This window comes from Sander lucioperca, chromosome 1 (assembly GCF_008315115.2).
Source record: "Sander lucioperca isolate FBNREF2018 chromosome 1, SLUC_FBN_1.2, whole genome shotgun sequence".
NCBI lineage: Eukaryota > Metazoa > Chordata > Actinopteri > Perciformes > Percidae > Sander > Sander lucioperca.
Window position 1 is genome coordinate 53,462,422 of NC_050173.1, and position 25,324 is coordinate 53,487,745.

General features: G+C 41.1%; 2 protein-coding genes across 3 annotated transcripts in view; both read right to left on the minus strand.

The window, feature by feature from the left end:
* Positions 1 to 14,995, minus strand: part of snx25 (sorting nexin 25) — a 26,312-nt gene extending 11,317 nt beyond the window's left edge. The window contains exons 1-12 of one of the 2 annotated variants that reach the window (XM_031279989.2): positions 14,768 to 14,995; positions 13,728 to 14,472; positions 12,739 to 12,823; positions 6,250 to 6,466; positions 5,206 to 5,378; positions 3,853 to 4,039; positions 3,363 to 3,433; positions 2,024 to 2,214; positions 1,726 to 1,857; positions 1,249 to 1,398; positions 959 to 1,084; positions 685 to 849 (exon numbers count right to left, since the gene is read on the minus strand). In XM_031279989.2, coding sequence (XP_031135849.1) covers positions 685 to 849; positions 959 to 1,084; positions 1,249 to 1,398; positions 1,726 to 1,857; positions 2,024 to 2,214; positions 3,363 to 3,433; positions 3,853 to 4,039; positions 5,206 to 5,378; positions 6,250 to 6,466; positions 12,739 to 12,823; positions 13,728 to 14,084 — 1,854 coding nt within the window. In that variant the 5' untranslated portion in view covers positions 14,085 to 14,472; positions 14,768 to 14,995. Of the gene's footprint in view, positions 1 to 684; positions 850 to 958; positions 1,085 to 1,248; positions 1,399 to 1,725; positions 1,858 to 2,023; positions 2,215 to 3,362; positions 3,434 to 3,852; positions 4,040 to 5,205; positions 5,379 to 5,699; positions 5,792 to 6,249; positions 6,467 to 12,738; positions 12,824 to 13,727; positions 14,473 to 14,767 lie in introns of those variants that run through there. The other variant, XM_036005899.1, reaches the window with a different exon arrangement.
* Positions 14,996 to 15,558: 563 nt separating this feature from the next.
* On the minus strand, positions 15,559 to 24,495 carry fgl1 (fibrinogen-like 1). Its single transcript, XM_031279991.2, has 8 exons — positions 24,392 to 24,495; positions 24,208 to 24,279; positions 20,783 to 20,951; positions 20,130 to 20,289; positions 19,899 to 19,987; positions 18,672 to 18,760; positions 16,649 to 16,836; positions 15,559 to 16,548 (listed from the first exon to the last, which is right to left on the minus strand). Exons 1-8 carry the CDS (start codon positions 24,458 to 24,460, stop codon positions 16,350 to 16,352), a joined length of 1,035 nt encoding a protein of 344 aa, XP_031135851.1. The 5' UTR covers positions 24,461 to 24,495; the 3' UTR covers positions 15,559 to 16,349.
* Between the last annotated feature and the right edge of the window lie 829 nt (positions 24,496 to 25,324).

The window sequence follows — 25,324 nt, forward strand, 5'->3', positions numbered from 1 at the left end:
TTCTGTTCACTCATTTGAAGAGCTTTTCCACACCTGTGCTGCGTGCCTTCTGTGAAATGTGTTCCTCCTATATTTGCAAATATACTTAATAAAATACAAAAAACCTAACTTGGTTTAGTCTTCGACTGTCCTTATTTTGTTTCACCTTCTATTTTTAAAACATCTACACCTGCTGCATCGAAAAACTTCCACCACACTTCACAAACACATCCTTAAACACGGCAGCACAGAAGATCTGTACAAATCATCACAGTTTCAAGGTGGGCACCCAAGATTAGTGTCACTAATTCAGTATCCTACCAAATCTCCCCCTTCTGTCATCACTATCATTTGATCCTATTAGACATGTGGGTGAAATGTTGTCATAATTAGCGTAGGAATTCTTCAGTTAAGGCCAACATCTAAGTGGATGTCTGTGCCAAATTTGAATAAATTCCCTCCAGGGGTCCTGAGACAGACGGACAACCCGAAAATATAATGCCTCCGCCCAAGGCTGTCGCCAACGCAGGGGCATAAAAAAAGAGCAGAAACATGGGCTTTTTTAGCAAATCAGATGTGCCATATTTGGCTCTTAATTAGACTTTTTTTTGTTTGTGTATTTTATGCTATCCTGCTGTGACCTTTTAGAGTGTATTCTGATTTGAACCCTGTTTTTTTTGGTCACATTTGCTTGTATTTTGTTACCTTTTTATCTGGTTTGGGTGCATTCTGGATAGAGCCCAGGGCCTGTCGCTTGTACTCCAGTTTGTCGTAGAGTTGAAGGAGTTTCGTAGCAGCGTAGCTGGCCTGCTCATTGATTCCTTTACTGCCTTCGTCACCCACCTCCTCTCCTGCATCTAGACCCTGGCACTACAGAAAAACATATATACAGTATATTTGTTTATCAAAAGGCATAAACACTTACAAAATATAAATTTGAGTATCTTAACAGATTAACATTTTTGATAACATGTCTAACCCCTTCCTCCTTTTCCTCAGTGCTACACTGTGATTGGCTATGCTGCTCGTCTCGTCTGATCAGCCTATCGTAGTGGTCAGAAACCAGGAAGGAGGGGTAGTAACGCTCTCTCATCTGCTCAGCCACCTGGAGGATGTATGAGAGCAACAAAAATGCTTTATCGTCATTGTAGAACATTTTTGACACTGTGGAACGAAATGATACCAATGTTACTCGTACATGCGAGGACCTTTAATAAGGACAGCTAAGGCAATTGGCTACAGTAAGTTAGTGGCAAAAGCAGCAGTTACCTGTTCTTGTAGTCTAACAAATACTTGAGTTCCTCTGTTCCCCACCAGACTCTGTTGGATCTCCTTGAGGAGAAACTTCTCCACGGGAATATCCCTGCTCTCCACAAAGAACTTCTGGTAGATTTCCCCTACAATTTGGGGCACTTCATTCTGTCACACACACAGAAACAAACAAATAGGCAATTAGTCATGTACATTTCCCACCGCATTAATGTGCTTAACTATACTACCGATGTCACAGTACAGAAATATCCAGCATTTAACTGGCAGTTCTGCATGTGGAAATGAGAACTGCTGACACAATGTGTATTCTCTGATGTAGAGGAAAAACAGTGGCAAGATTTTGGAATATTGTGTGGATGCAACACCCAGGCCCAGCACTAGTACGGAACACAACAGAAACACATCATAACTATATCAATATCCCCGTAACACTATATACAATTAGCAGTGTTGGGCTAAACCCTCTGGAATCACCTTGTTGGCAGTTTTCAGTGTTTCCACCAGTTCCCAGAAGCTAATCAGAGCTCTCTTATCAACTCTCTCCATGTAAACTCTGAAGTGCTCCCTGTAACCTGGATTACACATGATGTCATCAAACTGGAGAATCTGGATGTGGAGAGAGAAAATCACAAAACATCAGCCGAATGGAGCATGCTTTAATGAAAAGCACAAACTCTCCAGCAAAGTCATGTAAATGTCATGCTCCTCACAAAAATATTATCATTCAAAATGTTCCGCAGCTGTTTCACAGTCCACCTTATACGAGTCTTACCTTCTGACTTTGAGGCTCATCGCTGTCATCAGCCCCTCCTTCCTCAGTGCTCTCGTAGTTTGGTCCACCGAGTAGGCGGATCCGTTTCTCACATTGTTTCTTAGCAACCGTCAGCTGATTGATATATCGTTTCATATCTCTGGCCCTCAGCAGGTCGGCCTTCATGGCTGCTGACTCTTTACCTTTTCGTTCTAAGAGAGAGTGACAGCAGTGGTTGAAAGAAAAGTGTGAGCCAGCTTTGGTCACACAATAACACACAATAGGGCAATACCCTGGTGTCGAGCCACTGAACCATCAAGATACAGTTGCTAGACATTGTGTTACTAATAGGTTCTTTTGAGCAAGCACAGTGGTTAGTGAAAGTTGCATACATGTTGTTTGATTTTTATGTATGTATGTATGTATGTATGTATGTATGTATGTATGTATGTATGTATTTATGTAGCCCATTCACGCAGCTCAAAGGTCACGTCTGACCTAGTCTGGATCAACGACTGTACATTTCCAGGATAATTGCATCAACATCCTGCGTGTGTCCCTCACCTTCCGCTCTGTGTGTTTCCGTTCTCAAACTCCATTCGCTTCGGGAAACAACAAAAAAACTTCGAGCTAGCAAGCTACACGCTGAAAATGGCAGGTTTTGAAGAAAAGTTGGATCGTGCAACAAGGCAGGCCTGCTTGGTTCTTTTGGGGAATGATTATAAAGATTTACAAAGAATATGTTTACGGCGTTAACTACCTAACTGGGACCGACTGGTGGGGATTGCTGCGGACGAAATACACACAGCGATACACTGGTAAGAGCAAATTATAGCTCACGTTGCTGTATTGCGTGAACAGTTCATTTAATTTAATATTGGATGTGGTCTTTTCTTTTGCGGGGTGCAGATGTTCCACCAAAACAAGTTCCTTCCTGAGACCATTTTGCAGAGCCACCATGGCTGCGTCCGGAGCTTAGCGCCGCCCAAGAGGATTGCGATTGGTTTCAAGAAATGCAAACAACCCAGAGCGTTTTTTTTTCTCCTATACTAGAATGTATCTGTGGAGGAGCCAGACATTACTCCGCAATGCTGTGGAGATGGGTCGAGACTTCATCTGACCTGACCATCCAGCTCTCTACATGAGACCTTCAGAGTTGTTGCAGCAACAAGGAAAGTGGAGAATTGTACCTGTCACTGTTGTAGACACTATTATGAATACTACCCTACATGGTGAATTAACAGCAGATCAGCGAGCTGTTGAGATGCAGTGGATTTGAAGTTGTTTTGTCACAATTATTGTTGTGTGCAATCATTTTTTTGGCGTCACTGTCATATGATGAAGTATAGTGCTTCTGTACCTTTCTGCTTCTTGAGCTGAGGGAGGCTGCTGATGGTGGTGGCATGAATAATCTCTACCACTATCTGATACCTACAAAGACAGATAAAGATGTACAATTTCATCAATCAATGACATCAAAATGGGCTGTCTTAGGATAAATAAACTGAATACTACTGAGGTAAACAAGATATAACTACAGTATGGCGTGGCACAACAGTAAAATCTTACATGCATGGTGACTGGTAATCTCAGCAACAAATCAGTATTGAGCCATTACTTCTCAAACTAACAAGAGAGCATAGCAGTATCATGTCTCCCCCGCATTTAGATCTAGTATATAGCCACAGAGACACTGTCTGTTCCCATGGTAACACTACACCAGCAGATGGACTGTGTTACCGCCGTCTGGTTCCCATGTTTCTGTATATATACACAGTGTGGGACAGTCTCAGGTTAAAAAAAGCAGTGCAGGTGTATGCGTTTGTGTGTGTGTGCTGTTAGGGTCATGCCTGAGTTGTTTGAGGAAATTGACATCAGCTGAAGTTGATATTAGTTTGACGAAGTCTTCATAGGAGGCAGCGTAGGTGTAGGCTTTCTTCTGCTGCTCAGCCTGCTGCTCCCTCTGCTCCAGCTGAGACAACAGCATCCTGTTTATGGAGTCTGGATCGCTGAGCACTTCTACCAAAGGCTTCAACACTGGGGAATAGAAGAAGAAAAAGAAACTTTATTGTCACAGTACAATGTAGTGAAATTCAATCTCTGCATTTAACCCATCCTAAGTATTAGGAGCAGTGGACAGCCACATACAGCGTCCGGGGAGCAACTTGGGGGTTCAGTGTCTTGCTCAAAGGCACTTTAGAATGTCGTTGGAGGAGGCCTGGAGCACACAGACGCATACCAACACATATACTTTATATAAATAGAGAAATCTGCCGAATGCTTAACTGAGTCTGAATCAATGAACACTTCTATAAGATGATGTTAAGTTACAAGGTAGTCTATATCCACAACGTTCCACTTCCGGGATAGCAAGTTCTGATTACAAATCAAATCAAGTTAATTTCCCAACCATGGTCTTGTATCCAATAAAGTTAAAAAGTGGGGCAAAAACAAAGATGTCTGACCTTAACGTTTGTGTTTACTGGCTGACCCGAATACACATAGCGCTGTGAAATCAATCAAAATTCATTTAATTTCGTGTCCTAACTATCACAAAATAAAGATTAATCGAGAAAAACAATTATTTTACACATTACGTTTTGCAAGTAAACTCTTGTTTTGTCTTGTGTTCTGAATGAAAAACAAAAAAAAATTCAAACGGCAAAAGGGACATTTCATAGTTCAAGGTGTTTTTACTGTTGATTTATTAAATTTAAATTCAACAAATGCAACATCTTTCCAAAAGACAATGAGTAGTCGTGTAAAATAATGTGATTTCAATATTGACCAATATAATCGGGATTACGATTTTTTTCCCATAATTGAGCAGCCCTAAATGTATGTACAGTACGTACACACACACACACACACACACACACACACACACGTTTGTTTCACTATCTTTGTGGGGACCCGTCATTGACATTATGCATTCCCTAGCCCCTTACCCTAACCTTATCCATCACAACTAAATGCCTAACCTTAACCCTTACCCTAACCCTAACCATAACCTAATTCTAACCCTAATCCTAAAACCAAGTCTTAACCATCAAACAGCCCTTTAACCTTGTGGGGTCCAACATTTTGGGCCCCACAAGGCTGTGCAGACCCTACAAGTATACTTTATCCCCTGGTTTTTGGACCCCACGAATATAGTAAAACAAGCACACACACACACACACACACACACACACACACACAACCTTTAGTAGTGATGACTTCTGTGAGGCAGCAGCGTAGTGTATGGGACTTGGCATCCTTTTGTGGCAGCAGACATAGCAGCAGTATTCTGGCTACACAGCGGAGGAAGGCCAGCTCAGAGTCAGGACTGACCAAACAGGGATGGAGAGGAAACGGTCGAGCACACTCCTCTGGTCTGGATACACGCATGAAAGAGACACGGATTAAATTAAGATATAAACAGAAAGAGACAGAGTGTTATTCTGGCAGAGCTAGATGTCAGATGATATTATATGAGATCCAACTTTATTGACAGAGCTAACACTGACATTGTTATTACATCTTTGCTTCTAAAATCTGACTGAACAAGACACCTTGCTGCTACACTGTTCTCAAACTATTGTAGACGAGGGAGGCAAGACATCTCTGCAGTGTGATCAAATCATAAGTCCCGCCTGACTTGCCAGGATAATGAAACCAGAGAGTGTGTGAATCATCACTCTGTCTGTAAGTGTACCTGGCAGATGCTGCCTGGAGGAGAAGGAAGTGAGTGTAGAGAATTTGAATGTAATTTACATGGTACTGAAGTGCCATCATTTCACCCCATCTGCATATACATTAAATTATGGTGCAGGGTATGAGCAATGGTGGGAAGGGAAATCTTGTTATTAACGAATCAAAGCCGACATATTTTCTGTTAAACAACAGTGAGTCAGCACACTATGCAATGATAGTTTAGAAGTGAAGAACACATTATTTCCCTGTGATAAACATTAAAAGGTGCAGTAAGCGATGCTGTGCAGAGATTGTTATTTGAACTCAACTGCCAAACAAATACAACCCCCCCCCCCCCCACAGAGTAGGAATTTGTTTTCAGCGCACACAGAAAATAGAGCTAAAAAAAAGAGCTAGGTGAACATGAGGAGATATTCGCTAAATTTGACAAAAAGAGTATTGGATTAACATCACTTACCTTTAACTAACTTAATGCAACGTAAACTATTTACTTACTTAATTGTGTGCGTGTGTGTGTGTGTGTGTGTGTGTGTGTGTGTGTGTGTGTGTACCTTGCAGATGCAGCCTTGAGGTCCGTGAAGTGTGTGTGTAGGATTCGGATGGTGTCATAACACACCACGTTGACAAGGTCAATGTCAGCGAGCCTGGATCGCAATTGGCCAATCATCTGCCACCAGTCCTCCGACAGCATGGAGTACAACTGGCCCTCATCATGACTCAGAGGGATGTACCAGGACAGGATGTAGTCTCTGTAGGCATAGTCAAACACTGGGAGGGAGGGAGGGGGAGGGAGGGGGAGAGGGAGAGAGAGAGAGAGAGAGAGAGAGAGAGAGAGAGAGAGAGAGAAATTGGAATATTATTTTTGCCAGAAGATGAATACTAAAGAGTGTTTACAGCCGTTTACATTAGAATTTGAATCCGTTAAAAGGAAGAGATTGTTTTGACTTTTTAACTCTTTTAAGATGCAATCAGTAATATCTTTTCTTTGCAAAGAATGATCATCATTGTGTGCAGTAACAAGTGTTGCTGATCAATGCCAGTCCTCTATTACCAAATGACTGCTGAGATTTCACCAGGACCCCTTGACTACCCACTGTGTGTATTGCACTTGGTTTCATTTCCCCAAATCCCAGGTGAACACTGGTGCAGCATTTGAAAGGTGGAGGAAGTATCATCCATTTTCTATACGCGCTTATGGGGGACTGGAGCCTATCCCAGCACACACCCTGAACAAGGCACCAGCCTATCGCAGGGCTGCAGCATAAAGACACACACACACACACACACACACACACACACACACACACACACACCTTTTGCAAGGTGTGTAGCAAAACTAAACATTATCATCGTATACAACTTCAGGTTTTATCTCCTACTAATCTGTGTTGTAGTTTTCCACGGCTGCATGTACAGTAGAGGTTACTTATAAGCCATAACGAATAGCAGCATTAACATATATATATGCACTACACAAGAAGCAAATTCAACAGTGAAATCTCAATCCACATGCTGTAATAACTGATTCAGATTTGCTTTGAAGGAAAGTGTGGTACTTCCCCCTCTTTGAATCATAACTCCATAAAATATGTGAATCAAATCAATCTTTTCTTGTTTGATCTGTTAAGTAAAGGAAACATCTTTTAGCCTTTCAACTGTATCCACAGTAAGGGATCTTAACATTACAAGGATAACCGAAGGTATCATATGTGACACTAGGGTTATAGTAAGTCTTGGGAGTTTTAATGATCTGGGGCCTCATTTATAAAACTGTGCGGCGAATTTGCGTCAGAAGTGGCGTACGGACGAAACATAGGATGTGGGTACGCACAGAAATATTCGGATTTATAAAACCGTGCGCATGCACGTCCTACGCCAGATTCCCTTTATAAATCACAATCGACTCTAAATGTGGCGCAGCTATGGCGGCTTCATGTCACGCCAATAATTGCCCTTAAATAGTCAGTGAAACGCCCCGAATTAATATTCATCCATACCGACATCATGCGCACAGAGGAAAACAAAGCAAAAGGACTTTTACTCAACAGCCTCTTTCCGACCAAGTAGTTACAGGAACGTAGTTATAGGAACAGTCCACTTCTAAACAGTTCTACTAACTACTCTCCCCCAAAACCAGTTTTGCCATAGGAACTGACCTTTTGTTATTATAACACAGCCATCTAACCACGACTATGCGGAAAAGGGAAAAGACCCTGCCCTGAAGTAGTAGAAGTAGTAGAGTTACAGGAACTGTGGTCAGAGGAACTTAATAATCCCCAAATTGGTCCAGTCGGAACACGAGAAAAAAAGGGTTCTAGGAACGTTATGTTCTAGGAACTGCAAAAATCCCTTCGGTCAGCATTGCAAGCGGCTAATGTGAAGTTGTAGTTAGATAAAAAGGAAAGCTCTCTGCGCTTCTGCAGACCACAACAATCGGGTGCAACCAAGGCAGGACAAAAACGGTATAAAGTAACAAAAAATAGTGTGGGCATTACTAATGCCAAAAGAGCTGTAGAGTGACAACATGTTGCAGACAAATGCCTGTTACTAACCTAGCTCTGGGGAGTTTTCTCCCCGGAGTCCCTTTGCTTCTTCTTCACCCAGAACATCGCCTTGGAATTGGGTGGCACCTACACCGGGGTCCTGGGTGCAGCTGACGCTATGGACTTACTACACCCTGCTACGCTCTGCGTTTCCCCGCAGTGTCCGACTGCGTCCTGCCGCGTCCAACCGCGTCCACCCAGGCTGCTGTGCCACACTACACCCCGTAACGCCCTGCTGTGCCCTACTATGATATGAACTACTATGACTACCATTGTGATCACTGTTTCACTATCTTTATTATGACTATTATTGCCACCATTCACCACTCCCCCAACTGGTGCCGTCAGACACCGCCTACCAAGAGTCTGGGTCTGTCCGAGGTTTCTTCCTAACAAAAAAGGGAGTTTTTCCTTGCCACTGTCGCAATAGCTACTGCTAATGCTTGCTCTTGAGGCAACCACTGTAATAGTTGGGGCTTCGTAAAGTACAGAGTTTGGTCTAGACCTACTCTATCTGTAAAGTGTCTCGAGATAACTCTTGTTATGATTTGATACTATAAATAAAATTGAATTGAATTGCAGACGCAGTTAATGCCACAGCCTCAGAGGTCGGACCGTGGCCCAAATTAAACAGAAATGGTCCGATATTAAAGTTGATGCAAAAAACGGCTAGCACTACGTACAGAGAAGTCAAGTTTGCTTTTTATAAATCCCAATTCTTGCGTAGGGAGTGGCGTACATCTTCTTTTGTGCGTACGCCACGTTAATAAATGAGGCCCCTGATCATTCAATCTGATCTGAGCTAAGGCTCCATTTACGTTGCTACATTTTAATTTAAAAACAAATATCTTTTGCTATGTTTACACCCTGCATTCACACTGCTCTGGCGTTCCAGAGCCCCTAAGACATTTTAAAACACTTCTGACCCCGTTTTGGTTTGAAATCCAGGTCTCAACGGCCGCAAATGGGAGACCTTTGACACCACCGACGCCACACACTGGCGCCAATGTTTCGCCGCCTGATTGGGTCATGACCTCTCGTTCTGAGACTAAGCTACTAACGTTACCATGGCAACTACCAGCAACAGGCACAGTATACATGCTGCCTCCTGTTTACCCCGGCACGTGCATTCCCAGTATACTGAATGAGAATGTTGATGAGATATGCGGTTTGGGCGCGTTAGTTAAAACGAAGATTAGTTCTTCTACTAGAGCTAAAAACATTTGTGTGCACGGAGATCGCTTTTGGCTCAAAACACCGCTTAAAAACCAAAACGTAGCAATGTAAATGTAGCCTAAGACGCCTGTTTATGGTGTATTACGCCAATATACTATGTGGCAAACGTACCTTCTTTTCGCAGATAAAATGTATCACAGGTATATTGGTGCCTTTTTAACATTTACCATACAAAATGTTGTCCATTTGTCTGCATAGGTTTTATCCCTCATCCCATTAGCCCTAACCGTGGATTTCCACAGGATGCGAACGTCTGCAGACCGGCTCCGCTGCGGAACGGCTGCGTGCTCCGCCGTCCGTCAATACCCACCAGGTCCGGATTTGTCGCGTAATGGCTGCGGCCAGCCGACCATGAGATCTCGCGAATTCACGTATGTTTGCACGATATAACAGGATGTAGTTTCTATAAACAGAACCACAAAACCAATAACAGTTTGTTTCCATCCAGAGGAGTAGAGGGGAAACAACTCTGTGCTGTGTTTTCAAGGTGTAGTGCAGGGACATATGATCCGCCGTGAGCACGGTGTATTTTATTTTGAAAATTAACCGGATGTTTTATTTTGTTTCTGTGCTCGACTTCCTGTCCCGCACTATCTGAATTGTGCTGAATTGCTGCGGAGCTCTCCGGCGTCCGGCAAAAATAGAAGCTCTGCGTATCTGCTCCGGAGGGCTGCGGACTGACGGAGCTGGGACGGAGTGTGGACGCAGATGTTCCACAGTCAGTGGAAATGCACACATTGACTTTAATGGAAACCTAATGACTCCGTCGACGTTCCGGAGACGTTCCGCATCCAGTGGAAATTGACGGTTAGACATGCAGGTTAGGTGAACTGGCAACTCTCTTGCCGGGGGAGAAAGCGTTTATCTGTCTGTATGAGTGAGTCCTGCGATAGACTGGAGATCAGTCAGGTGTGTATCCTCCAGCCACCGTGACCATGAAAAGGATCAGTGGTTTAGAAATAAGATGAGTGAGTGGATGGATGAAAAGGCTAGTGCCTTGCTAGTTGTTAAAGTGCATTTTACAGTTGATCATTTCCATTTCAGTCCAAATCATCTTAAATGTCACTGAAATATCACCTACCAAAATTAGATTAAATTCTATAAACATTAACTTGAACTTTCTTATGTGCTATTATTAACCATCATAAAAATACATGAATAATGATAAGTCCCCTAGGAAGCTAAAGCCCTGAACATGAGTGCTGGATTTAAATCCAAGAATTGAGATCTTTCACAAAACTTATACAGGAACACTGTTTATCAAAATAAATGACACAGCAGGTCTTCGCTGTGGACCTTATAAACTTGTGCCACACTATGCCCAAAAAAACCTTTTCAAAACATGCTCGGAAGCATATGCAAATACACACCCTTGGTGTAAATCCTGGAGCCATCTGTCACTTGGCAGCCAGATCTAGAGTCTGTGTGTGTGTGTGTGTGTGTGTGTGTGTGTGTGTGTGTGTGTGTGTGTGTGTGTGTGTGTGTGTGTGTGTGTGTGTGTGTGTGTGCAAAATGGAGACAGATTTTTGGCAACCCAGAAGTGTGATCACTTTTAAGTTGACATGTTGAACAATGTGTTTAGTCTTTTTCTACTTGTGTAGTGTATATTTCAATCTGTATATTGTCACTTGTAATGTTTCTGTTTTTGTAACCTGCACAGGGATTGCGGTTGTAAATTAGCATTCTTGCTTCCAGCATGTTACATCTTATACAGTATTTTTATATTGATGATTTTATATTTGATCTCTATCAAAAAAAAGTGATCCAATTTAAAGTGCCTATATTATGAAAAAAAAAATCTGGGAGTGGCTGGGAGAGTGGAGAGAATCACAAATCGAGAAGAGGAAAGAAAACACTGAGAAACATCGAGAGACACTAGTTAGCTTGGAGAAGATCTAAGTGGAATAACGAAGCTGAAGAAGTGTAGCTACACTACGGCACTTTTCCTGTCTAACAGCAGTGGTTTAGAACAAACGCTAGTGTGCCTGGCTAAAAAGTTGGAGCTAACGGACTAGCTAAAGTTGGAACTAAGGGCCGAGAGTTGCTGATTCGGAGGACGCTGATTTTGGACCGGAGAGGACGACAGCGTGTTTCCCTGCTAAAGAGGACTTTGCCGTAGCTGGTTTTCGTGTTTGAGCTGTGTTTCTTGGACTAACAGCTAACTGTAAGTTGGATTTCTGTGTGTTTTTGCTTCACTGAAGATAACGTCCACACGAGCTACTATCAGGCCCGCAACTTTTTTATTTATTTTTTTTCTCCCTCTCGGCGTGTGTGGGTGTGTGGTAACACAGTGGTTTAATAGGGTTTGAGGAAGTTTTACATTGAAACTGCTGTAAGGAGGAATCATTTTGTGTAGCTGGAGTGTTTCAAGTGGAAACTGATAGAGAAACGGGTAAAGGGGTAGTTGTGTGTAATATCATTTGAAGAAATATTGCAGTTAGCATATTTGAAGGGTGTGATTTGTGTTATGTTTTTTTTTTGTTATTCAATCTAACGGCTAAATATTATTTGTACATTTAAGTTATCGTTCAGTAAACAATACCGTTTTTGTTAAATAGTTGTCTGGGGTCAGTTATTCCAATACAGCACAATAAATTTGCTGGTTAAAAGTAGGGTGGTATATGACTAATCCAAAATAGGTAAACCTTCGTGGTAGCTACCTTAAAGAAATGAACCCAAACACTTAATCATTCCAGTTTAAAGTTACTTATTGCAGCTTGGGCATTGCACTTGACAATGCAAGTTTGTCAAGTCAAATATCCTATATGACTTTAATAGAAAAATGTTTTTGACGCATCGTGATGCATCGTGATATCGAATTGCTGACCTGATAATCGTAATCGAATCGGGAGATCAGTGAAGATTCACACCTCTAGTCAGAGCTGGCTAATGTGGCTCGGGAAAGGGAAGTTTGGGGTGCCCTGCTGGGGCTGCCTAACCTAAGGTTTCTTTTTTTCTGTTTGTTTTTTTTTTTTTAGCTGAAACAGACGAGCACAGTGAACTGCAGGCTGCAAACGTGTGTTTACCCCTGCTACCACCAGACGCTCTCCTCCCATGTCATGTTCATACGTCAGCTTATTAGTAATAAACTAATTTGCCTCATTGCGGGTCTTTACACCGTTATGGAAACGCAGACAACAACGGGCTGTAGGAAATTCAACATTCCTTGACAAGTAAACTCCTGGGACAAAATTTACCAGGAACTTTTTAATGGAAACACTGCTTTAAAAAAAAATCTCTTAGGCAAAGGTGATCCATTACCTTCCTTCAAAGCTTTGTCCACATTGTGTGACACCACCACCCTCCTGCTCTGGCTTGACTCCTGAACTGGCACCACAAAACGGGCCTGAAAAACAAAAAGAATATCAGATCACATCTCTTCCCTTCACAGACGGGGACAACAGCATAAAAAAGGAAATATTTGGCAAGAGAAGGAGGAGAAGATTGAGAGCTGTGTGTCTAATAAGGCTGAAAATCTAACAGACAAGACAGACAGACGATGACAAAACAAAAAAGATGACAAATGCTTGTGACAATACTCCTCCACTGTCAACATCAATAAGTCATCAGTACACAACAGCACACAAACACTGCTGAAAGGCAGCCCCTGGGCTGTGGCTGTCTATTAAGGCAAGCCACCAGCCGCTTGCAAGGACACAACCACTTTCCTTTAAAAATTAAATCAACCCTATATATGTGTGTGCATGTTTGTTTGTGTGTGTGTGTGTGTGTGTGTGTGTGTGTTGAGGTGTGTCTAACTCTCACATGAGCGCGCAAAACTAAGGGGTAGGGGTAAGGGGAAGGGTTAAGACAGAGAAATGAGACGCAGCCTAAATCCAGCAGCAATGCATGACTCCACCTCATCTATTATAGAACAACACAGTGAGGATCCGGAGGCAGGGAGAGAAGATGAGAGAGGGAAGAACGCTAGGGAGGGCAGATGAAATAGTTGAGAGGAGCAAAAGAGAAGAGTTACGAAAAATTTATGAACTATATCAAGCTCAGATGTGTCTGTTCAACATTTTTACATGTGCTCCAGTCTGTTGGAGGAAAGGTTAGATGTGACAGAAGTGCCCTTAGATAATGGAATTTAGCAGTTTTTCTCTCTATCAATGGATTCCAGCAGTTGGTTATATATCATAGTGTAATGTTAATGTATTATCATAGAGGGCTGGTAGAGAGTGTGTGCCTTGTCGGTGGTGCACTATATGTGATTAATTTGTTTAAACTAGGAGATACCAGTATCTTACCATAAGCTTGTTGAAGAATTCCAGCCGTGCAGCTGACTGCCTTCTGTTTCTGTCAAAGCAGCTGACTTTGAGAGGACTCTTCCTGACCAGCAGAACAAAACTCCCAGCCAGGAAACAAAGTAGGGCGAATGACACATAAATGAACAACTTCAAGAAGAAAGAGGTGAGAGTCAGGCCTCCCCAGGCCAGCTGAAATACTACTGCTGCCACCACGCCCAGGCAGAAAGCCGGGACGAACCGGAAAGAGGAGCCGATAGAAGAGGTGGAGGTGACAGACATGGGCCCCTCTTCTTCTCCTCCTCCGGCACTGCTACTTCCTCCGGCCAGTGGTGTATTGGTAGTTGAGGGGGTGGGCATACTGCGACCCCACCATCCATATATGAGTCACTACTAGTTAGGCTGAAAAGTTGGTCCGCTAGTCTATACGCCAAGTCAGAGAGGTACGTATACTGTGTACACTCGTGTATACCCTCGACTACAACACTGTCTCCAAGACAAGGCATCCCCGCTCTGACATCTCCTCTCCGACCCACACCGCTATGTTTCCCCCGCTCCTAGCATCGGCCCGCCCGGCGGCCACAGGCACAGAGCCCCGTCAGCTTAGTCATCCACAACGAGATACTCCAGACAACAGGACAGGGCACCAGGCTTGCCTTGGAATAGGACACAAAGCTGCCAGTCGCCCAGGAAGCAGACCGAGAGAGACCCGCGGTGATGGGATAGAATTAGCAACACCCACCGTCACCTTGGAGACAAATAGGTAGAAGGGTAGGTTAGTGACTGTTGCTAACCAACTGGGCTAGCAGGAAGCTCAACAAAGAAGCCAATGCTGCTACCTGCTTTAACGTTAAAACAAAACAAAAAAATTACATAAAAACGAAGGGTCAGCAAATAATTCTAAACTGCTGTATGGTTTGACTAGCTAGTAACGTTAACGTTAAGTAAACTGCAATACCGACAGCTAAGTTAGCTAGCTAACTAGCTTGCTTGCTAAGTAACGTTTACACAATTACACATCAGCTAAATGTTAGCTTACTTACCTATAGTTAAAAAAGGTGTGCGATAACAACACTGCCTTCTCGCTTTCCTCTCAGTAAAATAATGTATCGGAGGCTTCGCAATGGCGAATTAAAAGTTTTATAAACGCAAAAACAAAATACGTCAGGTCCAGAATCCCCAACAGATAAAAACCACAGGCAACTGTTATTTTCCTCGAGCTCCAGCTGACTGACAATCTCTCTGAACGAAGGGTGTCAGCCAATCAGCGCTTGTGTTAACCACGGACGGTGCGCCTGTTTTAAAAACCAAGACAGCCCGGAGTAGACGGGAGGGTTTTGATTGAACGTTGCTGTGGATGCACTGGGAAAAATACCGACCAACTGGGCAGCTACGAATAATAATCAAGCGTGCAACGAAATAAAGGATAATACCTTGTTGATTTTTCTTTCAGAGATGGCTTAAATAGCTGTCTGACATAACATTATACAATAATCTGTTTTCCGTTTTGTGGTACAATACAAAGGGTCATACAGTGTACATACAAAATATTGTTTTTACAGTAATGAAAAATTATATTTCAGCCATATTCACCTTTTTACACATGCTTTATTACTCTGGACATCTACTGAATAGTATTTCTTGTTCTCCTTATCTCTGTTTTGTAAAACAAATAAATCATTAAAGTGGATAACTTTTGCAACCTATCTTGTCACAGACTAATTGTAATATTTACTAATACAAATTGACACAAAATGATCGACCATCATTAATCCATGAAGGCTTGATATTAGGCAAAATTAAAAACAAGCAGACATGCAGGAATATGACAATATTTCAATAGACAAGAGGTAGTGTTTCCTTGTTTTATTCCGTTAATTATGGTTATAATGCAAATGGCAGAAAAAAATATAGCTGGTTCACAAGTTGAGTTTTAAATAACCTGTAAGTGATAGTGAGAGATTAAGTACAGAGTATGGCCTACTAAAATCCTAAAACTAATCCTTTATATTTGTGATTTTCTTTTAACCGTATGTCACTTGTATCTTCTTCTTTTTTTTTCATTTATGTATATCATTCCTTTATTTGAGCTGTTTGTGATGCAGAGGTCATTTCTGCTAGTCTTCATAACATTTGGGCAAACTTTCAGTACTGAGCTCAGCTGCTCCTTCTATCATATATTATTGCATAAAAAGAACACTTTCAGTTCTTGTTTGCCATTTTCAATGACATGATAAGGGCTCCTTTCACTGCCTTCGGTCTAATCTTTCAGCCTTTGTCTGGCGCACACACTGACAACAACAGATTTCCCTTTTCTCCACCAAAATAGACAGCTGTGTGTGCACGCTACTTCCCCTTGCGACGTTCATGTCTCTAAAAAATAGGCAAAAGGTTTCACAAGTCCTCTTACAAGTATGTTGTTATATAAGCTACTGAAGTCTTTAAAGATTTTGCTGTATTGTTAAAGTCTACATCCGATTTGAGAGGATTATAAAATTGGATTAGTGTTTTAGTTTTTTGGGGGAAATCTGAAACATGATTTTATACCAATTAATATACATTAATGAAGCCGTTTCTGCCCAAAATAGTGGAGCCAAGAAGACTTGATATCTCCTCATGTCCGATCTAGAAAGGTAGTCTGTGCTGAACAGCGTTGGGGTCGTTGATGGGATCCATTTTGAAGTCGATGGGTCGCAGCTTCATGATGCTTGTCTTCAGGGAGTACCACCATCCTTTCCAAGTGTACCAAACTACACCATCATCTGTCAACGCACTGTAGTGCCCATTGGGGTAGTACATGCCATTGAGATGTGCTGAGTGACACCTGGAGAATGAAAGTCATTGGTAATAGTTGTTTTTAACTGTAATCAATGACTATGAGCGTCTTGCTGCATATGTATGCAAATATCGCAAAGAACTCCTACTTGTTGAACCACCAGCCTCCTTTGTCTTCCTGTGCGCAGTTCCCTTTGTAGTTATCGTTGTCCTGGTCGTAGGTGCTGAATTTCATGTCCTGGTGACTGGCCCACTCTGACACACCAACCTGATCCGTCCCAGACAGAGAGTCTCCAGCTGTACCTACATAGGTTCCAAAGGTTAGTCGGTAGTGATCCTGCAGAGAGAGAGAGAGATATGAGGAGAGCTGGTCAACTTGCTTAACCCATGTGTTGTCCTTCCGTCCACCATGCACGTTTTTCTGGGTTAAAATTATTTGCTTTTTTCCAAGTCTTTTGTCACTTATTCTGATGTTTGTTGATTTTTTTTCTGCGCTTGTTTTTTGACGTTTTAGTTTTTTCCACTTTTTGAACCTTTTTTCGAATTTTTTTGTCATTTTTTTTCAACGTTCTTTTATACATTTTTTTTCTTCAAATACTATAAAATTAAATAAAACACCCAAATTCAATAATAGTAGTGAACGGATCATTTATTTTACATATGAAGAGCGTTGCATGGAACCATCCACATTATTTTTTTTGGACAATTTAGTTAAAGTAAAACCCAAATTTCTGATGTAGAAACTTTTTGAAAATGGATCAAATTTGACCCGAAGACAACAGGAGGGTTAAAAAAAATGAAAGGAATGGTTTAACATTTTGGAGTGTGGTGGAAGCAGTATTCAGATTCTTTACTTAAGTAAAAGTACTAATACCACACTGTTAAAAAACATCACCAGGAAAATGTACTTTAAAGCTATAGTGGGTAGTTTCTGTCTCCCCCATGAGGAATTCTAAGTAATGACAACAAACGAGCATCCACATGATGCAAGCCTTCGGTCATCGCGCACCACCCCCACCCTTCCTCCACGCAGTTGCTTGTAACCAAGGAGAACACGGAGGATTAAAAAAAACATGGACTCTTCAGAAGATGTAATTATCTTCGCTCGATTTTCTGCGCGCGAAAGTCACCAGACGACACCAATTTCTAAATATAGCCATATTGAGAAATACAGAGAGAGTTGTGTGGAACTAATAGGCTTAATTAGCTTTGTATCAACTCTTTTGGCAATGGCTTGAATGTAACGGACATTCATTAATATAAAAAAAGTTACGCACTAAAGCTGTAAGTATTAAAAGTAAAAGTACTCAATGCAGAAAAATCCTCACAGTTTAGAAACTGGAAACATTCAAAACAGTCAATCAACTAAGTATTTAATCGTCTAATCATTTCAGCTGGACTTCTAGGTCTATATATTGTTGGGTAGTTTCATGTGTTTTGTGTGCAAACATCTTAATTTGTAAAGTAACTAGTAACTAAAGCTGTTAGATTAATGTAGTGGAGTAAAAAGTACAATATTTCTCTCTGAAATGTAGCAGAGTAGAAGTAGAAAGTGGCACGAAAAGAAAAGACTCAAGTAAGGTACAAGTACCTCAATATTTGTGCTTAAGTTCAGTACTGGAGTAAATGTACTTAGTTACATTCCACCACTGGAGAGGCCAATACCATGCTCATGTGTGTACGCTAAATCTGAAGCTCCATGAAGTCACTGGTCCAGCCAGGAAGGAGTATTAGCTCACAACGTCCAGGAAAACCCAATGTGTTTTTATGGTTTTTGCAGGCATTAGGGGGAAAAGGGTATAATGTGTAAATTACTGATCTTTTAAAAAGGGCTAGGTGCAATTTTTAACTTTGGACAGAGCCAGGCTAGCTGCTTCCCCCTGTTTCCAGTCTTTATGCTAAGCTAAGCTAACCAGCTGCTGGCTGTAGCTTCATATTTAGAGTTACATACATTAAAGTAGCATCAATCTTCTCATCTAACTCTTGGAAAGAAAACTAATAATTTCCCAAAATGGTGATACTTCCTTTAAGCCTGTATACATAATAGTGAAAGAGAAAGCAAGATGGTTACTTTTCTCAACATTTGCAAATATTTGTATAATTTTATCAAAAAAATATTCAGGCTAATATCAACATGTTCTCAACATTTTAGTGGTCAGTCAGCATCAACACCTTTTCATTGGCCACTTTGAAGTTCTTGTACTCGGCATAGCGCTGATAACCATCAAAGTCTCCCAGGTTAATCCTCAGAGAATAATTCCCTGTAACAGACAAACAATAGAAGTTTTCCGAAAATAAAAAAAAAACAACTCATATCCCATCAACACAAAGAAGTTGTTTTTCGGCAGGGTTTTGCAACAACACTATGTGGCTTGTGAAGTGAAGGTGTGGACGGATGAAAAGTTATATTTGCATGATGTATTTATATTTTCTTTTGCTAACATTAGATATTGACACAGCTAAAATCCATATTTAGCATTAGGAAAATTAGTTATTTGTGGCTTTTGCAAATGTTACTTGAAGTTAGCTTATCTGTGTTGCCAGATCTCGCGTGAGTTTATTGCTGTGTTGCTGAGACAGAAACAGGTCTTGAACAAAGTTAATTTCCCCCTGATTTGTCCGTCTGAAAAATGTATTTTTGTGTCAGAATGTTGAGGAGATATGTGGCTTGTGAAAAATAGGTCCAATATTTACTTTGGTGACTATGGGGCAAAAAAATCGGTCATGTTCTGTGTTCACGTTCACTTCTCCAATTGGAATCAATACACTCAGGACCTGCCGGCGAAATTACGATTCCCACTGTGGCCACGCCAAGACCCATATGGTCGATTGGTTGGGGTTAGGCATTTGACCTCGAGTGGTTAAGGTTAGGATAGCCGATTGCTCAGGGGATAGGACCTGAACAAATGGGGTTACGTTACCTTGCGTAAGCATGGACGCCTGGCCAATAAATGCTATTGAAGGCCGGGTCTTGGCGTGGCCATAGTGGGATTCATAATATCGCGACCTGCCGCTAGTCTCCTAAAGAGGCGTGGCCATGGCGGAGCCCACGTGACAGATATAGGAAATAATCTGAGTTGCGCCGCCTTGGGTTGTGTTTGTGGGTTTCAAAATCAAAACAATGAGCTAAAAGATGCTAAAAGTCTCCGTAGCGCTCTAGGTGAATATGGATTAGTGCAGCCTTAAATTACAACATTTTGTAAATGTTTTTGTAACGCAAAAAAAGCTTTTTTGCACACCTCTTTTGTCGGGCAGGTGAGTAGGAAATGATCAAAAGTAGCAGATCAAAAGCTTAGAGAAGAGTCCCGCACACTGACCATTACGCATGCAATAATTTATTTAGAAAAATACAACGTTTCGGGCCCAGACCGTGAATGTTTTTGTAAAAGTGGTGTTGACCTTGTGTAGTGATGTAATGCAGGTTGTCATTGCCGAGCCAAAACTCTGCATCCATGTCTCCAAATCCATCCTTATACTCTGCCCACGACCTGATAGATAGATAGATAGATAGATAGATAGATAGATAGATAGATAGATAGATAGATAGATAGATAGATAGATAGATACATTTTTTTTATATGATTTCATTATTGTACACTAATACGTATTAGACGTCACAGACAGACACACCTGTTAAACCTCTGTGTTCCATCGATCCGTCTCTGAATGACGATCCAGCCGCCTCCATCACTCATATCACAGTAGACTCTGACTGGGTGAGGGCTGCTGTGGGGTTTGATGGTGTAGAAACCACTGGATTTGGAGCCGGAACTGAAGAGCTCGGAGCAGTCTGACACACACACACACACACACACACACACACACACACACACACTGCATTTCTACATACATTTATTGGGACTATGGTAATACAAAATCCAGAAAATAAGTTGACCATAATGAAATTATGCCAGAAAGAATAGTAGGCTACTCAACTATGTATAAGAAAAAGAAGTCTTACTTTCTTTATTGCTTAAAATAGGGCCAATCACTGAGACTTATAAATAATATAATACTAATTTGAAAGTGTGGGGGCGGGGGGCATGTCCCCTCTGTCCCCAGTGGAAATTACGCCCTAGCATACAGAGACAGACAGAGACACACACAGACAGAGAGACACACACACACACACACACACACACACACACACACACACACACACACACACACACACAAATACACAATATGTGTTTGGTACTTCATCTGGTTCCTGTTTCTACAATATGAGAGCTGGAACTCAATATTTTAAGCTTTGTCTCCAGTCCTGAGGCCGTGGCCCTGACCTGTGTACTGGGTGTCCTGGCTCTGCTCGGGCCTGGCTGTGTCCGTGTTGCCCGGTTGGTTTAGCAAGTGTAGTCTGTGAAGGAGGAGTTCTTGTTTCTGAAGCTGGCCCTGCAGAAGCCTCTGCTTTTCCTGCAGACGAGCCACCTCCTCATCGCAAGTGTCGGACGCCTACACACACACACACACACACACATACATACACACACACACACACACACACACACACACACTTGGATTCACATTGTGAGGATCTTCACTTGTAAATATTGTAACTCTGAGATCAAATACAAATAGTGCCTGAATTGGACCAAAGAAGAGGTGCCACTACCCTAATTCAGCAGTTGCATGACAAGATCATGGCATATGTTTCAGATATAATTATTATATATATATATATATAATTATTATATATATATATATATATATATATATATATATATATATATATATATATAATGATACATATATATTGTAGGGATGACCCTGAATAATCAACAATCTAAGGAGCCTGATTCGACTACCAATCTCACAGTTGAATCGTCGCAATGTCTGAAACTGTGGTTATGAAACAAAAAGATCATTCCACGCAGGCTATATGGGAGTGCTGAATGTCTGATTTTACATAGAATTGCTTGGGTTTTCCCAATAAATCATGATATATAGCCTGTGTTGGTATAAATATCAGCCGTAGACTGTATACAGTGATAAAGTGATATGATATCAGCCTATAATACTGATAATAACAATTAGAAGTAAGGGTACGCATGTGGACAAAAATAAGAAGTGCCAGTGCACAGTACTGGTGAGTACTGGCCCATTTCAGGCACTGCACGTATTAAAGTTGGATATATACAGCAAGTTGGATCACTATTGTAAGCTATCAATTAGCAACATAATATAAAAACAGATACACTATCACCCCCTTTACACCTGCCATAAAAATGTATTTGGTATCCAGCTCTTATCTAGATATGATTTAACTTGATTATTACCTAATGGGTCTCCACTGTCCACATTGAGATCCAATTAAGATCTGATCACCCAAAAATGCATTTTAATGCCAGGTGTAAATAGGGTCTATGTCTCATAGATTACTACTCATGCAAGCCTAAATTTCATCTTCATAACATTAGCATTAACCCTAGCAAACCCTAGCACTAATCTAAACTAACTTCCAAAGAGTATTTTGACATTTTGGGAAATATGCTTATTTGCTTAAAAGATTAAGCCAGCGGTCAAAATTTGGGGGTTACTTTTGATTGCAACATGAAATTTGACAAGCAGATCAGCAATGTTGTCAAAAATGAACTTTTTCCAGCTTTGTCTCCTGGCTAAAGTTAAGCCCTTCCTTTACAGGCAGGATCTAGAAAAGGCTATTCATGCTTTTATTAGTTCAAGGTTGGATTACTGTAATGCTCTTTATGTTGGTCTGAATCAAACCTCCATTTCACAACTTCAACTTGTACAAAATGCTGCTGCTCGCTTTTTTAACAAATACATCTAGACGTGCACATATCAGTCCCGTTCTCTACACCCCTACGTTGGCTCCCTGTGCGTTTTAGAATCAATTTTAAGATTTTATTGTTTGTTTTCAAGGTCTTAAATGGCCTGGCCCCGGAGTATTTGTCCGAGATTTTAACCCCGCGAGAGCACAACCGGTCAATGCGGTCTTCAAATCAACTGGTTTTAGAAGTCCCAAGGTGAAGGTATAAACGGGGGGGGGTTGATCAGGCTTTTGCAGTTGCTGCCCCAAGACTCTGGAACAAGTTACCCCCTGATATTTGCATTATTACAGATGTAGCTCTTTTTAGATCCAAACTCAAAACCTATTTCGAATGGCTTTTAATACGTATACAAAGTGGTGTGACAATTTCACTCTCCTCCTCCTATTTCTATGTAACCTTTTCTGATTTTACTGTTTTCTATGTTTCATTCTTTTTATTGTATGATATATTGTTTTATTCCTGGTTTCTGGTGTAAAGCACTTTTGATACCTGCTGGTTGCTGTAAAGTGCTATGTAAATAAATGTTGATTGATTGATTGATTGATTGATTGATTATGCACTCTCTCATCTGGCCAGTAAATATGAAGTTACAGCCAACATAAAGACTGGAACAGATGGACTGTCAATAGTTGTTTCATTGTTTAGTCTGCACAAAAGTAAAATTTTAAATTTCAAGAGGCAGTTTTATTGCGGTTATGCGCAGTGACTTTTTCACCAACACTCTTGTTTTTCCAAGGTTTCTCCCATATTTATAGGCCATCTTTACATAGATATCTATATTGTCTATGATACATAATTTACACAGACAATGACAAGGATAATTGCCTGACATCCGCTTGCATGTCCCTCACCTTCAGCTCTCTGTGTGTTGCCGTTCTCAAAATCCCTTTGCTTCTGAAAACAACAACAAACTCCGAACTAGCAAGCTACAGAAAAATAATTGGATCGTGCAACAAGGCAGGCCTGCTTAGTTCTTTATGGGGAATGATTATAAAGATTTACAAAGAACAATGTTTACGGCATTTACTCTCTAACTTTACTGGGGCAGCCATACATTAACCCTTGTATTGTCTTCCGGTCGATCATGCACCTGTTGTCCTTCTGGGTCAGAATTAACACTTTTTTTGGATCGTTTTTTATATTTTGGACACAATTTTTCGCACTTTTTTAAATGTTTTTGTCGCTTTTTTTTATGTTTTCGATGCTATTTTTCACCAGCACCAATTTATTACCAATAGTTTTACACGTATTTTTGAATTCATGGTCAATAAATCTCATTTATAGGAGATTATACCTAATTTTGAAATGATGAATGATTTTGAGTAATATTAGAGGAACGTATGTTGGTGGAGAGTCATAGACGTGTGTATGTCAAAATTTAGTCAGGTTTGTTTTTTACAGATTTTTTTTTTTGTGGCCATTTTCAGCCTTTATTTTGATAGGACAGCAGAAGACATGAAAGAGGGAGCGAGAGGGAATGACATGCAGCAAAGGGCTGCAGGTCGGAGTCGAACCCGCAGCCTGCTGCGTCGAGGAGTCTCTACCAACTGAGCTATCCGGGCACCCAGGTTTTGAAACCATTTCAATTTTTTCAAATGCTATAAAATTGAATACCCACAATTCAATGGAAGTAGTAACCGAGTACTTGCAATTGTACTTAATTTTTTGAGAAATTTGGTTAAAAAGAAACCCATATTTCTGATATAGAAGTTTTGAGAACAACATGAGGGTTAAGTGACAGCCATACATAAAGATAATGAATGATAGCACTTTTCCAGATATAACAATATATGATAAGAGCACATAAGCACACAAAAAAATAAAGCCAAGGAAAGATTTGTGGCTTAGAATTTAAATATTTCTGAAGTGTAAAGCAACAAAGCAGGGTGACTGATTCTTTGCCGAGTAGGCCTACTTACACAAAGGAAGTGAGAGCAAGCTGCGATGACCATCAGTCCTGTAAACAGCAGCAGTGAGCTGCCCATCCTCCTCTAGTTTCAATAGCACAAAAGATAAACAAGTCGAGAAAGAAGAAGAATTCGAATCCTCAGAGTTTAGTTGTATCGAGAGTATTCTAGATTTTCTAAAATGTTCTCCACACACCTGGACCCGAACAAAGCTGTGTACGAGGAGAAGGAGAAACTGACGAAATGCCTGATTCTCTACAGTCATAAACTACACAAAATATGCAGGGAATGTCTAGAACAGATGCACACTTGCCAAAAGTAGACACACTTTCGGGAAAAAAAAAATCTTTTTTTTTTCCTCTTATGTAATAGAATAGAATGTGAAGGAATAGAGGTCTGGTATTATGTTGACAGAAGGTGTTGTGGGGGAAAAAACTATAACCATATTCCTCTACAAACATATGCATTTGATCAGAGGAAACAAGCCTAAAAATCTGCTCAACATCTCTACTTGTTGTGTAATCTGCCATCTGTCCTGTCTTTTCCTCACTCCCTTCTGTTCCCCTCCTGCCAGCTCTTTGATTTCCCCGCTCCCTCATGGCCACTTATCCAGCTCTCTGAGTGTCATTAAGAGACTTGAGTAGTCATTTTGTTGATGAGCAGTATTGTGCCATTTTCAAATAAATGTGCGCAAGCTGCTAAATGCCACTGAAGGTCAGCTCTGAACAACGCAGGAATGGGCAGAGCAGAAGGAGACATTTCATCTCAAAGGATCCCAAAGGCACTTGAGTGAATAATGTGGCTGTGGCTGGTTTCAAATGATGCGTGAAGAAGAGATATGTGTTCTGTCAAAGAAAAGGAAACAAGGCCTAAATAGCCCGAGATGGTCAAGCTGTTTTACCATTTACAGTCTTTGTGCTATGTTAAGCTAACCAGGCGCTAGCAGTAGTTACACGAGTACAGTGCCCGTTCAAAATATGCCTGTTTGGAACGGGCCCGATTGCTTTTTATTGAGTTTCCTCTTAGCGAAATGAGTGAATTTAAGCTGGGCTTTTATTGTGAAGGGTCAGAAATGCCTTTTTATTGAGTTTCCTTTTAGCGAAATGCTCTGTAAGAAGAGAAGGACACA